Source organism: Periophthalmus magnuspinnatus, chromosome 17 (genome assembly GCF_009829125.3).
Source record: "Periophthalmus magnuspinnatus isolate fPerMag1 chromosome 17, fPerMag1.2.pri, whole genome shotgun sequence".
Classification (NCBI taxonomy): Eukaryota; Metazoa; Chordata; class Actinopteri; order Gobiiformes; family Gobiidae; genus Periophthalmus; species Periophthalmus magnuspinnatus.
In genome coordinates, this window is record NC_047142.1 from 6,439,732 (window position 1) to 6,455,074 (window position 15,343).

At 37.0% G+C, this 15,343-nt stretch overlaps 2 protein-coding genes across 2 annotated transcripts in view; one reads left to right on the plus strand and one right to left on the minus strand.

Moving 5' to 3' along the window:
- LOC117385784 (G-protein-signaling modulator 2-like) overlaps positions 1 to 3,700 on the minus strand; it is a 36,251-nt gene extending 32,551 nt beyond the window's left edge. The window contains exons 1-2 of the mRNA XM_033983110.2: positions 3,498 to 3,700; positions 3,030 to 3,059 (exon numbers count right to left, since the gene is read on the minus strand). The gene's annotated coding sequence lies outside the window, so the exon portion shown is untranslated. The remainder of the gene's footprint in view (positions 1 to 3,029; positions 3,060 to 3,497) is intronic.
- A 464-nt stretch (positions 3,701 to 4,164) lies between these two features.
- LOC117385527 (uncharacterized) lies at positions 4,165 to 12,794 on the plus strand. The gene is made up of 21 exons (XM_055228606.1): positions 4,165 to 4,246; positions 4,364 to 4,631; positions 5,049 to 6,175; positions 6,404 to 6,478; positions 6,549 to 6,624; positions 7,006 to 7,133; positions 7,219 to 7,278; positions 7,367 to 7,500; positions 7,583 to 7,769; positions 9,561 to 9,700; positions 9,935 to 10,099; positions 10,259 to 10,397; positions 10,469 to 10,560; positions 10,735 to 10,928; positions 11,218 to 11,302; positions 11,387 to 11,557; positions 11,635 to 11,738; positions 11,813 to 11,938; positions 12,179 to 12,272; positions 12,362 to 12,530; positions 12,603 to 12,794. Exons 2-21 carry the CDS (start codon positions 4,445 to 4,447, stop codon positions 12,792 to 12,794), a joined length of 3,645 nt encoding a protein of 1,214 aa, XP_055084581.1. The 5' UTR covers positions 4,165 to 4,246; positions 4,364 to 4,444.
- The last annotated feature ends 2,549 nt before the right edge of the window (positions 12,795 to 15,343 follow it).

The window sequence follows — 15,343 nt, forward strand, 5'->3', positions numbered from 1 at the left end:
AAGCAAAAGCAGCTTAACATATTTCTAAATCCTAAATTACAAGGACACACTCTTGTTGATGAGGCATTTATCAGTTACAGTAGCTGAAGTGTTACTAGCCTACCTGCTGGCTTTTTGAGCTTTACAACAAAAACAGCAGCTGACTGAACAATTAAGAGGCATCTACCAGCGACCTCTTCAAAATAAACTTCCAGAGTCACCACTTTTCTCTTGTATATCCATTCAACCTTAGTTTCCCACCGCAAAAATAAATATGACTCAATACTAGCATTCATAAATCAAATAATTAATGCTTTCTTAATGATGGTATCAATAATATGACTCCATTGACGTCAGATATAAAAATATGCTCCACACATACGATAGTGGGATTAGCTTTGCGTACGAGCAAAGGAAACAGCTGATTCAGTATTTGTGAGACTAATCAGCTTGAGTTTCTTTGAGGCTCTCTCTTCTGACCTGGCCACTTCAGATAAGAGCTATAGCACACAGACAAATTACAACTGCCAAGTGGCTTTATTGAGATAGTAAAATAAAGTTATATTAAAGGTTGGTATAACATTAAAGTTCGTAAAATATTTTCCCTAAGAGAACAGCTGCTCTATTCAGACATTTGTGGTGCTCAACAATGGAAGCGGTGATTAATTTTTCAGTGCTTCGTAAATATTGAAACAAGAAAAAGAAGCCCATCCAATTTGGCAGGTAGCACCTGTTGCTGGGGCTATTTACCTGGATTGGGGCAGACAGCTGGCTGACAACACTTTTTGACAACTCAGCTGTGTCAAACTCACACTAAAACAATAACAGCAAGGATACTACAGTTATGATGAGTGCCATCACTCATGTCTCACAGCAAGAAGGTTGGTTCGATCCCCGGGTCACCAGGCCTTTCTGTGTGGAGTTTTTCATGTTTCTCCCCGTGTCTGGATGGGTTTCCTCCGGGTACTCCGGTTTCCCCCATCAACCAAAACATGAACGCCCTTCGAGACAACTGTTGTTGTGATTTTGGGCGTTACAAAAATAAATGAATTGAATTGAAAAATTGAATTATTCTGTATAGAGTAATTCAAGATTGTTAAACATAAACGAAGATCTGATGCCAATCTAGCATTTATACTATATAACTATGAAAAACTATACGATTAACAACTGAAACTGAAGCGGTCCCTACCTGTAACGAACATGAAAGGATTGTTCCTCAGGTTGCATGCTAACTACTGTGCCACCATTGGTATCCATTGAAGTGCATAATATGAGAGAAAATCCCAGTTTCGTTCCGGAAAAAATGTTGCCTTTAAAAATTACAAGTTGAAAAAAAATAAAACAAAAAATGTTATCACATTAAGTTGGCCAAAACCAGTCTCCATTTCAAAAGGACTGTGTGTGATTGGCCCATGTCAAATGTGGACAATGCAAACAAATGTGGACAATGGTTGTTACACAGCAGCGGATTTCTGAGCAGCAGTCCGTAGGCCGCATTCATATACTGCATGTTTTGCGTCACAGCCTCTCAATCTCCCGTCAGAGGGCTCTGTGGAGAGAACACAAGCTGTATGTGAAGCCTCTTTCTGGCCATATGATGCCATGGCAACACCAACCAAACACCAGCGTGCACAAATGGGGCAGGCAGGAAGTGAGGGAGCAAGGCGCGAATAAATGGATGGGCACAGTCTAATACGGTGACTAACTAATGACTAATCTGCATGTGCAAGTCAATTAAAACAAGCTGAGCTAGGCATGAGAGAAAAGGTATACAGACACTACGCAAGAAATGAGAAAACTTAAAGCTCAAGGGAAGTAAAAGCACCTAACTGTAATCAACTGAATAATTTATTCAGAATTAAATATTCCCAAAAGCTGTGTTGAAGGGCCCATAATACACTATTTTCTGATCTATGTTATAATATTGTTTTCTTGTCAAAAACATACCTGGAGTTTGATTTGCTTCATTCACCCATGTTTTTCTCTCAAACAAAAAACACTCTGTTCCACCTTGTGATGTCCTGTGGTAATATAGGAAGTGCTCCACTGTATTTTTAAACTCCATACACCTTAGAATCATTTGGATGATTTTACCCCTGGAATTGCCAATATCTATTGAACAAAAGGTAAAAAGTAGCTGTTAACTTGAAAACTATGCTTCATGACATTACATTTTGAAATTTGAAGATGTAGACAGAGTAATAATAAAAAGTTACTCAAACATGTCTGTTTTGACAAGGTAACAACATTGTAACATGGCTTAAAGCTCACAAGAATCAATTTTCTGTAATATAGGAGATTAAATTTAAAGAGCAGACCACAGAAAAAACACATTTCATAAAAGGAAACGTTTATGGGTTAACCAAGTGCAAACTATATTCAGTTACACTTTTGACATAAGTTACACACACTATTCAAAATATCACACAACATGGAATGCCTTTTAATTTGCACTTCAAAAATGTTTATTCTAACAAGGATTTGTTAGAATAAACATTTTGCCCATTAAGCAATGTAGGTTAGCGCGTCAAACGACAACAATACAATGTTGTAAACATTAAAGTACAATCACTGTGAAGTTAGATTCACAGTGGTTGTACTTTAATGTTTACAACATTAAAGTACAACCACTGTGAAGTTAGATTCACGCTGGATGTATGTTATAACAACTTTGTGCTCAGTCTGCTGCATTATTGGTGGCTAAAACACATTTATTATAAGGTTAGACAACGCTCACATTATATATCTTCCTACATCTGTATGGCTACTGGGTGTTCAGTACTAGGTCATTAACAGAAAGTCAAGTCTGAATCAACAGAAGATACTCATGACAAAGGACTGAACCTTGAAAGACTGGCACAATGAGCACACACATTTCCTACATAGTTATACAAAAATAGAGCATTATTTCATTGTACACACGTAATCTATTTTCCAGAGTTAAAGAGAGAAGCAAGACTCAGCAGATCCCTACACATTCGTAAGCAAAAGCATACGTCAAAACAAAGCAGGGACAGCTTGGGACAAGTCAGTATTTTAGTACTCACCTATAATTTCTCCACACACGGACAGGGAATCTATCAAAAAATATACAAGGTAAATAAAGATTGGAACAGAAATAATACCACGCAGTTAAACCAGGAAATTTAGGAAACGGTAAATAAATGCACAGGAATGCTATAATACTTTACCCCAAGTTAAGTTATAGAGTATCAAAATCATTGCTGGATAGATCTATCTAATCTGTAGCAACAAGCCAAAATGAATCAATAAACATAGGAACATACACTAGACGTTAACTTTCCATGGAAATTATTAAATTATAGTTATATTTTGTGAGGCAAATAGTGACGATACTGATAATAACTCAGATAACGTTTGTACACTGTAATGTATTAGATAGTACATTGTAATGTCGTGTCTCTAAAGTATTTTAATAGTTACCCAACTTGATGCAAGACTAAGCTAGTTAACTCGGTGGCTAACTTAGCGGTTAGCAGCTAGGATAAACTTACGTTAGTCGATCCAGTTTGAACAAAGGTGATCCCTTTTCTTCTTTTCTTGGCACGCAATTAACATCCAAATAGGTAAATAAAACATAAACATCATAGAGTTTGCGAGAACTCCATACTGACTTGTATAAATCTACACCGTATTATCACGTTGTTATAACACTTAAATTTAACTTTGATAAGTCTGGCAGAAACCCCAGTATTGTGTGTGTTCTCCTTGTGGCCAATCAGAAGAGCAAATTCAAAGATAGCCACGCCCTCAATGCGATCAGAGAACCAATAGCATTTGAGTAGAAAAAGACGACGTCATCGCGCCCACAGACTACACTGAGGAGTTGTGGATGCGTTAACGTAAAAATCACTTTTTTTTTTTTGTATTTTTTATGAAACAGTAGAAAAGATGCTCACTTACCAGACTACACAATGCATCGAATATACTATGACAAGTATTTATGCATATAACAGTGTCAGAATAATCTGAACTAACTGTGAAAACCTGTGTTATGATAAAGAATTTACCTGGAATTTATTTACCTGGATCTTTGGGGAATTTTGCTTAGCTACCTGTAAGCTGCCATTTTGAGTCCAGACCAGACGTCCAGCGTTTCCTTGTACATTATTGATGATGTCACAGACACAGCCTGTTCAAGACTCAGTGTGTTACAAAGACAGTGTGTAGGCATGGAGCTACATTCAACAGGCCTTTCCAAAGTATTTGCATACGTCTGGGTATTGCTGCAGTAGAATTTCAAGTAAGTTTGTTTGCCGTGAAATAAAAGTAGGACTACATAGGTCCTCATGTAGTTAACTGAATTTTTCTGCTGTCACTATCAGTCTTCAGTCATAAGACTTGTGTTGTTCTCTCACAGGTTGTTGCTTGGTGATGAATGAATGCCCTTACCGCCTACTTGTAACACAAGTGAATAACGACTAAACAGGAGACTAGACTAATGGAAGGAGATCCAGGAGTAGTGGGTGATGAGCCAATGGTGTTATGGGAAAAGCGTATTCAGCAGAGCATCATTGTAGACCTTAGTGAAGATGAGAGTATCCACTTAAGTGGCCTGGAAAGTTCTCTGGCTTTTCATATCTCACAGGTAGACCCAGCTCCCTCAGAGGCCAGTATCCACCTTTCAGGTAAGACACTAATTACACTGCTATTGAGTTCACAATTTAATTCGACTGGATGAAGATTTACTGCAAAACCAAAACGTGAACTTAATTAGGACAGTATATTATTACACTCAAATTGGACTTGGGGCAATTATCAAATCCTAAAGGCTACAAATATTTAGGTAATAGAATGTCCTCTGCAAAGAATGTGATATTCTGTATTTTAATAGAAAAATCTTGCAGTACCTGTTGTTTAGAACTCTGCAAACCTGTTTTGTATTAGTTTATCAGTTCATTTTCAAAGATATATTACAATTCTAATGACAATACTTCATTTAGTCCTAAACCTGATTACAAAACATATTTGTCATATAAAGATACCTTTTGCTGATGTGTTCTGTATACTGGTCAAAGTATAGTCCTACTCTTTTCTAATTTCAGGAAGTGCAGAATCTGACTATGACAGCTACTCAGAGTCTATTATCAACAGCCACCATGAGGGACATATGAGAAATCACACCAGAAGCAGTGAAAGGTGTGTGTCTATCCAGAGACCAAACACAGCAGTACAGGACGTCCCCTCCCAAAATCTGCATTATGACGACCCAGGGCAGAATACCAGTGACGAAGACCATGAGGAACTGCCTTATGATGGGGACCTGGGAAGCCTCTACTTTAACCATGCTGCTCTCTCAGATATTAGCCAAGATGGAAGACAAACAAGTTGTGAAGATCCAGATTTACATCATCTCAGTGAACTGATAACAATAAATGATGCTGGTCATGAACAGTTAGCACCAGTCAAGTCCACCATGAAAGCAATAGACAGCTCGAAGGAAAATCCCACAGCTAAAAAGGACAAATATTCACATGTGGAAAATGCAGCTTCAGGAAACATTCCCTTTATCCAGTTGCTTTCTAAAGATGATTTGTTACTATCCGGGCGACTCATTGAAGCGGAGACCCTTCCAGAGGTTTCTTTATTAGACAGCGTGGATGATACTGTTTATAGCAGAGCTTCAGTGCACAGCAGCAAACCTATTCCTTCTTACTATGGTTTAACATCAATTTGTGAGAGTAATCATAGTAGCTACTCAGAGCAGAAAAGCACTGCAAATGTTAGTCTATTACAAACCAAAAATATTATTAAGGACAGTAAATCATCTATTACAGAGAATGTCTCCTTAAATTCAGCCAGTAATAGCTCAAAACATCAAATTATCGGTGAGACTGTGTCAGATGAAGCTGAAGAGGAACTAAAAAATGACAAAACCCCACTTCTGCGTGCCAGATCATTAAGTGAGATTAAATATGGACAGGGTCAAGTCCACTATCCACTTCCCGATTTCTCCAAAGTGGCTCCAAAAGTAAAAATCCCTAAAACTCCAAAAGAACCACTCAAAACTATGCCACAGCTTCCAATCACTGTGCACAGAGCTCACTCGTCTCCTGACATGTTAGATGTGGTGAGCAGAGTCTTGGAGGATTCAGCACTTACCCCAGAGAGACCAAGTGTCTTCACTGAGTCAGACAAATCAGCATCACCAGCACTTGTGCAGCACCTACAGGTAGAAACAGGTGTTTTATTTTTAGATGTAAAATATAAACAGTGTATCTTTTTCAATGGTGTATATATAAATATATATATATATATATATATATATATATATATATATATATATATATATATATAATATATATATATATATATATATATATATATATATATATATATATATATAATTATATAACATATAAAATTTATTTTATATAAAGTTATTATTATTATTTTTTAGGCTAAATATGACGACCTTCTGGCCAAATATGCTGAAGCAGAGACTCTCATAGATGAGATGAGATTGGGAAAAAAAGTAATATTGTCGGTGTGAATTTTTTTCTATATTTCAAGCAAATGCATTATTATCTTTTTTATGTCTACAGGCAGCTTCTGAAACACAACTTTGTTTTGATGACAGCCAGGACTACGTAGCTAAAGGATCTTTTCTTAACCCATTAGGTTGGTCCACATAATGGCAAGTCTGAACACGTATCTTGTACATATTCAGGTTTAGCTGGTTTCTAAGGATGTCTGGATTCATATTTCACCATTTGCATTGTCTGTGTAATCAGTCGCCCAGGTATGATCCATAGTAAAAGAAAAATTCTAATTTGTCAACTGGACAAAAAGTCGTAGGAATGAAGATGTTTCAAAGCTCATCTTCATCTGGATCGAAACATCTTCATTCCTACAACTTTTTGTCCATTTGACAGATTTTAATTTTTCTTTTACTTTGCACCATTTGCATTATTTAGCAAAAATATCCAACTGTATTTATCTTGCTCAGATTGATGCTCTGAATACAAAAGTACAGAAAGTCTGCCATTGTTTACATTTCAGATAAATTGGATGTGATCCAGTGTACTGATAATGACGTGGCTTATTCAGTGGACTCTGAGGTTGGACCAAGTGATGGTGAAATAATGACAACTGAACTCTCAGATATTGTCACCCAATTTATGCAAAATGTACTTCTTGTTTATTGTATTACATAATTAATTTTGTTTAAAATTATGTAAAATTGACTGTATCTCAACTTGTTTTTGTGTTAAGGTGGATGATTTTAAATTTAATGTAAGTAACAAATCAATAAACCTAGAGGAGCAGCAAATGGTGAGCATAGTTTTTAAATGTGAATAGTTCTATGGCTATTCAGCAGAAATGGTTGTTAGATAATATTCACAAATTTGTGTTTTTTCAGATGATGAGGATTTTGATGGAGGCTCAGGACCAACTGGAAAGAAAGTACATGAGTAAGAAAGAAGAGCACAGAGCTTTGGAGATGCAGAAATATATGGGGATTAACAGGAACACTGGCACTTTTGATCCCGGCAGGTAAAATTCGTACTTAATGTGTACTTCCTGTTCTGTTTAAGTTTACCGGTTTTGTCCACTGTTGTTGTCCACACTTGTCTAGGCTGGTGGAGGGAGGTATTTTCAGATTAGGGATGGTTCTTGAAGACATAAAGGAGATGATAAACAAGAATATGTATGAACAGATTTCTCCACCCCAGTCTTCATCCACTCCACTATCATGTGATCTCCACATCAAACCACATGTGTTGTGCATGTCCCCACCATCACTCCCACTGTCTCTGCACAAGGTAACACATTTATGGTCTGCTATTATTTTTTCGGTCACCTTTTGCATGGCTTTTTCAATTTGAACACTAGGGGGAGGTATTGTAAGGCTCTACAAAATCTGTTAAAGCTACAATCTGAGGACTTGGCATCATTTTGTTTGGAATTGTTGATTGCTATGACAACTGACTTCTCTGGTGGAGAAGTTGCAGGTTACATTTGTGGAGAGGGTGCCTTGCTTGTAGTAAGAATGAATGTTTAGAATTAAATTTGAGGAATAATGTAATGAATAAATGCAAGATAAAAAAGTTAATGCAATACAGTGGAATTTTCTAGACGAAGCAGTGTCCATGACAACAAACAGTTAGTGGATCCTCCACCAGAAAAGTTATGTAGTCTTTAAATATATTCCATTCTAAGTTAGTGGAGAGAAACTATATATATATATATACACTCACTTAAAGGATTATTAGGAACACCTGTTCAATTTCTCCTTAATGCAATTATCTAATTAACCAATCACATGGCAGTTGCTTCAATGCATTTAGGGGTGTGGTCCTGTTCAAGACAATCTCCTGAACTCCAACCTGAATGTCAGAATGGGAAAGAAAGGTGATTTAAGCAGTTTTGAGTGTGGCATGGTTGTTGGTGCCAGACGGGCCAGTTTGAGTATTTCACAATCTGCTCAGTTACTGGGATTTTCACGCACAACCATTTCTAGGGTTTACAAAGAATGGTGTGAAAAGGGAAAAACATCCAGTATGCGGCAGTCCTGTGGGCAAAAATTCCTTGTTGATGCTAGAGGTCAGAGGAGAATGGGCCGAGTGATTCAAGCTGATGGAAGAGCAACGTTGACTGAAATAACCACTCGTTACAACCGAGGAATGCAGCAAAGCATTTGTGAAGCCACAACACGCACAACCTTGAGGCGGATGGGCTACAACAGCAGAAGACCCCACCGGGTACCACTCATCTCCACTACAAATAGGAAAAAGAGGCTACAATTTGCACGAGCTCACCAAAATTGGACAGTTGAAGACTGGAAAAATGTTGCCTGGTGTGATGAGTCTCCATTTCTGTTGAGACATTCAAATGGCAGAGTCAGAATTTGGCGTAAACAGAATGAGAACATGGATCCATCATGCCTTGTTACCACTGTGCAGGCTGGTGGTGGTGGTGTAATGGTGTGGGGGATGTTTTCATGGCACACTTTAGGTCCCTTAGTGCCAATTGGGCATCGTTTAAATGCCACGGGCTAAATTGGTTTATTGAACATGACAATGAGTTCACTGCACTACAATGGCCCCCACAGTCACCAGATCTCAACCCGATAGAGCATCTTTGGGGTGTGGTGGAACGGGAGCTTTGTGCCCTGGATGTGCATCCCACAAATCTTCATCAACTGCAAGATGCTCCTATCAATATGGGCCAACATTTCTAAAGAATGAATCAGCACCTTGTTGAATCAATGCCACGTAGAATTAAGGCAGTTCTGAAAGCGAAAGGGGGTCAAACACCGTATTAGTATGGTGTTCCTAATAATCCTTCAGGTGAGTGTGTGTGTGTGTGTATATATATATATATATATATATATATATATATATATATATATATATATATATATATATATATCTCATAAATTATATATATCTCATAAATTATATATATATATATATATATATATATATATATATATATATATATATATATATATATATATATATATATATATATATATATATATATAAAATTTATGATTAGTGGACAGCCAAGAGTGAATAATTTTCTGAGTTTGGCTGCAGCTCACTTTTCAGGATCAGAGCTCACTGGGAGCCAATGAGATGGAGGTCACAGCTGAAGCTAGTACAGGTCAGATGGATGATCAAGTGGAGCAAAATAATGAGCAGATTATTACTGACCATTCCAAAACTAGAGAGTTACGTGGCTACTCAAGGTATGTATCAATTTATTCACGTTAGTTATAATTCAGTAGATTGTTGTGTTTATGTAAGATTACATCACAAAATCTAAAACTGTAACACTTTGATCCTATTTGTATTGTTTTCTTACATAATGGGCACGTGCTCACTCTTTTTCTGTAGCCATATACTGTTTCAGGTGAACCACTGGTGTAAGGTTGCTCCACAATGAGGGACTGTGGCTGCAAGTTTTGTTTACTTGTCTCCAGGTCGCCACACACATTTCAGACGGTGTGTTTGACTCCATCTGCAGAAGACAAAGAACAACAAGATGAAGAGTCAGTTTTGACTAACGCGACTGGATACAGTAACATCCTGGCTTACTTCGATGTGGCCAGTGCCAGTCCCAGGGAAAGCCTATCAGCCAGTAGTAGGTTTGTGGATTTTAATGCTGTCATTTTGTAAGTCATCATTGTAATATTATGTTTTTTATTTTAATTATGCAAGAAATATGTTGATGTTGAATAGTTCATGATGTTGAATTGTGTGCATGTTAAATCAGTATACCCTTGCTGGCCTTGCCTCTCTTGCAGTACACAGGAGAGAGCGCTACACCCGGAATCTGATCTGGACAATTGTGTGAGTTTATCTGTGGAAGTCTCTTGTTCCAGTGAAGCTTCTAAAGGCTGTGACAATGTTCCTGAACCACTTCTCAAAACATCTGTGTCCCAGGTCAGTTCCTTCTAAACTCAGTGCAAAGCATTCCAATGTTGAGATGATTAATTTTGTTTTATATGCTTCAGAGAAACGTGAGCCCAGAGACAGACAGTGGTTTTGGAAGTTCTTACTTGAATCAGTCTGCATCTGGCTCTTTTCAGCAAAATCTTAATGAAAGGTAAAAGCAGTGAATACATATAATTTACATACTTATTTATATTTCTACGAGTTCATCTGAAGAACTATGCACTTTCTTGTCTACTATTGTTTAAATACTAAATACAATATTGTCTGCACATAATTCAAATATGTAACACTAGTTTTGCTGATATTTCATTTGTCCATATTATAGTTTTTACTCTCAGAAGGATCCTATAAGCAGCTCTGATAGTGAGGGTTCAGGTTCCAACCTTCAGACAACCATCGAGCCACTCACCAAAGTCCAAAGAGCTCTGCCTCCTGTTAGGTCAGAACATCTCAGTGCATCAACTCCAGTCCAGCAGTGGGTCGAGAGCACAACTAAAGAGGCTATATTCAGAGTACAAGGTATATCAGGGCATACTGTCATTGTGTCCTTAGGCAAGACACTTCATCCACCTTGCCTGTGAATGAATATAGTGTGTTTGAGTTAGTGATTGATGGTGGTCGTAAGTGATTGATGTTGGTGGCAGCCTCGCTTTCCTAAGTCTACCCCAGTGCAGCGAAATCATAATTTTTTGACATTTTGTCCAGTGTCCACTGAACAAAATTGTACTGTACACTGAAGTAAATTATTCTTATTAATAATAATATACCTAAATGTCCTTAGTAAAACTGACCTTTGTGGACACTGTAGGTACCAAGCACCACCACATGTCAGAACCTATCCTGGGCAGAATGAACACACGGGAAGGTCCAGTGTATTCTTGTTCCTGTAACAAGTGAGTGTTTGGCTCTCAGTATATTATATTGCAGTGGCACACAATTTAGTGATTGCACTTTCTGTTATTCCTTTTAATGGGTAGTGAGGCCATACTAGCATTACAATCAGAAATATCCAAACTAAAGAAAGACATGAGCGAAGGCCTCATTCAGCTGCCATACCTCGCTGACAAGCTTGACTACCTCACCTCCAAATACAAACACGAGCGTTCAAAGTCAAGATCAAGGAGCTACCAAAGGTCATCTCCTAACAGGTGCATATCTGTCATATTCTGATATACAGAAGATTTCATTTGGTTGACCTATAGTGCCAAATGTTTTTTCTCTACAGCCCATTAAAGTCACCCACTGCTGGACTAATCCTGGGCAATACTTCCCCAAGTCCAGTAAAGTTAAAATGGATGTCTACATGTGTAGATCCTAGCAGAAGCAAAGGTACAAAATTTACTTGTCCATTTTTAATACAAGCACATCAACATTGGGCTGAATGCATGTATTTTCTTCAACAGACACTGAAGACACAACTGCCTCAGAAATGCAGTTTGATCATTCACATATAGAGGGCAGAAGAGGCAGTGATGTTCTACATCTTGATTCAGGGCTTCACTCCCCAGGAGCAGGGCTATCAAGTAGAGGTATGAAAGCAGCATTTATTTTGTATATGTAAATGCATCCTGGGTGAGTTCAAATAAAACATATTTTACACATTTTACAACAAATCAAAGTTTATATATATATATATATATATATATATATATATATATATATATATATATATATATATATATATATATATATATATATATATATATATATATATATATATATATATAAAATATACAATATAAGTATTGCACTTTTTGTATACTCAACAGGATTTGCAGAAAGATGGTCTCCAATTTACTCAACACCAATCCACAAACCACTTCTCCAGGTCAACTATGGCTCCTCCAGCAGCCTGCCTGCAAGGTAACTTGTCCTGAAGCATCACTACAGTACTACTATTCATTTCAGCTCTGCTTAAAATGTTTATTTTACAATGTGTAATAATTTGACAGTTATAAATTGAGGGAGTATCCACTACAGCCAGCAGCCTATGACTGGAAGAGATCCACCCAATCAGACACTGCCCTCCTGCCCAGCAATGTCTTCTTCCAGCACACGATGTCTCCTCTGTCTCCACCCTCAAAGTTAGGAGGCAGACCAAGCAAGCACAGTCAAAACAAGGTAACATACTCTATAATAAAAGTTTAAAACATCTCTGTATTAAAAAGAGAGTGTGCATCTCTTGGCGATTAGGAAGAAGACATCCACCGCACTCTTGACAAGGCAATTGAGGTGGCCCGCAGCATGAAGAAGACCACTGACCGTATGGCTAAAAGTCTGTCAGCCGACTTGGCCAAAGCAAGACAAAAACGTTGTACAGGGGCAGAAAGCAGCATAATCTATAACAGAGAACTCAACAAAAACAATGTTTTTAAAAATACATGATGGACATTTTTTATGTAACGGAGGAGTCATTTTAATTAATTTTCTTTGTGTGAAGAGTCTTCATGGACCAAGACATCCTACATCCCAAACTGATTATTAAAGTCACCTCTCACCACCTTTTTTATCTTATCTTTTATCTTACTTTTATCTTCTTGTTTTGACACACTAATGATCCTCATACAAGTAAAAATTTGCATTTCATTTGTCACTTAATATAAGCAGATATCCTTATGTGATTCTGGTATCTGATCATTTACACATAACAAACTTTGTTATTTGTCACTAAACACTATATTTCCTCAGTCTTCAGTGACATAAGCCTGTCCAAGATATAACAGTGTCCACCGGGTAAATACATTAGATCGGATGTTACGGGATCAGATTGGTGTTTTTTTTTACATTTCAGGAAAATCCCTTTTGTGCTTCAGTTCTACTGTTCCAGCAAGTATCAACTTCAATCCTTATAGCAAAAAAGCTCACCTGATTCCTCCAACATGACCATCACCACTCGCCTGTGGGTGCAAGTGTCTTCTTACTGAGTTTCTGTTCCTGGCTTTGCTTTTTTTTTTTGTCATATCTGGTTGCTTTGTTTGTTCTAAAGTGGTATCGGGATAGATATGCCCAAACAGCATTCTTGAACAACCCATCTAAATTGTCAACCATCATCTTATACAGTCTTAACCACAACCTTTACATATTATATCCTGTACACAAAAAGATAAATTATTTTTTATATAAATACACCCAAACATTTATAGGTCTCAAACTAGAGCCAGTAACTATATTCAAATATTTGCCACTCAAATATCACCAGATCAAACCAGAAACTATTTGAAAAGGGTCAAAAGGACTATAAGGATAAATATTGTTTCTAATTAAAAATAAATGAAGACAAAACTGAAGAAAGCCTTAAGTATCGCCAGTTTTAGAAACACTAGACAAACAATATTCAGTGTCCAATTGCAAAGCTGAAACCCATGAATAGGGTGCCTCACTCAAAGAATTCAGCTTTTCATGTTGCATGTCCATATATTTTTTTAATGGAAATCTCAGGAAATATAAAGGGACCTACTTTGTATGCAAAACAAGAGTAGTAGTTTACTGACACGTAACATCACTGTATTTGAATGCACTACATAACCAAGGTTATTTGAGGCTGAAGACAGAGTTCATGCCTTCCAACAAGATGGTTGCAGGTTCTAGTCACAGGGCTGTCGACTCAAAACTCACATCACACATCAAACACTCTTGTAAAAAACACACTGTGTGATTAAAATATGAACACAGCCATTAGATCTATAAACCTAACCATCATCAAGACACTGTCCAGAGAATTCAGCACTTGGATGTGTAGTAGGTGGAAGTTAGAGATCTGTCTATCAAACTGATAGATCTGTGATCAATCACACAGATTCTGGATTCGGTTTGAGAGAGTCATGTGCCGTAAATATGTAAATTAATACACTTTTTTAATCCAAAAAACCCCCAAAACAAAACAAAACAAAAAACAAGCTAAATTTTCAAATCTGTGCTTTTTACCTTTTGGTGAACTGTGGCAGACTTCAAAGTCTCTGAATAAAAGGCAAGGCACATTTATTTGTATAGCACAATTTGTACACAAAGTAATTCAAAGTGCTTTACAGAATAAGAAAGACATTATAAAATCACAATACAACAAATCAAAACATAAATAATCATCATAAAATGAACATTAAAAGAGAATGCAGAATAAAAACCTTTCAGTCATATGTCTGGTTCACCCATTTTTTTTTATTTTTTAAAGGTCATGGTTCTCAAACTAGAATCAATAAATGTATTCAAATACTGATACTGACACAAGTATCGCAAAGAAAAATCTGGTAATATTTAAACAGGATCAAAAAAACTATAAGTATGAATATTGTGTCTAATTAAAAAATAATCAATGAATTAAGACAAAACTTAAGAAAGTCTTGAGCATCACCACTTTTAGAACCACTACACTGACTGACAATATTCAGTGTCCAGTTGCAAAGTTGAAACCCATGAAAAGGATCCTGCACTCTAAGAATTCAAAATATCTGGAGGCATGATATTTTTTTGGGGAAATCTCAGGACTTAGAAAGTGGCCTACTTTGTATGCAAAACAAGAGTAGAATTTTACTGACGCCAAGTGACACCACTAGATTTGCGTATACTGCATAACCAAGGTTATTTAAGGGTGAAGACAAAGTTCATGCCTTCCAGCAAGATGGTTGCAGGTTCTATCCACAGGCCTGTTGACTCACAAGTCATCTTCTCCCACTGTCCAGGGATTCGTAAAAACAGGTAAAGGTTAGAATTATGACCTGCCACAGTGTTGAGAACTGGTGTGTACATGTAAGACAATTTATTTAATTATTAAAGGAAGACAAAAAAACAAAAACATAATTTTACTTTGTGTTGTTTTGTTTTTTGTTTTTGTTTTTTTCTCTCTCTCAAATAACCAGTTTACCAGACATGCCTGACTTGGAGAATTTAGATCTTGTTCCTAGTGAGTGGATGTGAGGATATGAGGTCCAATCTAAATT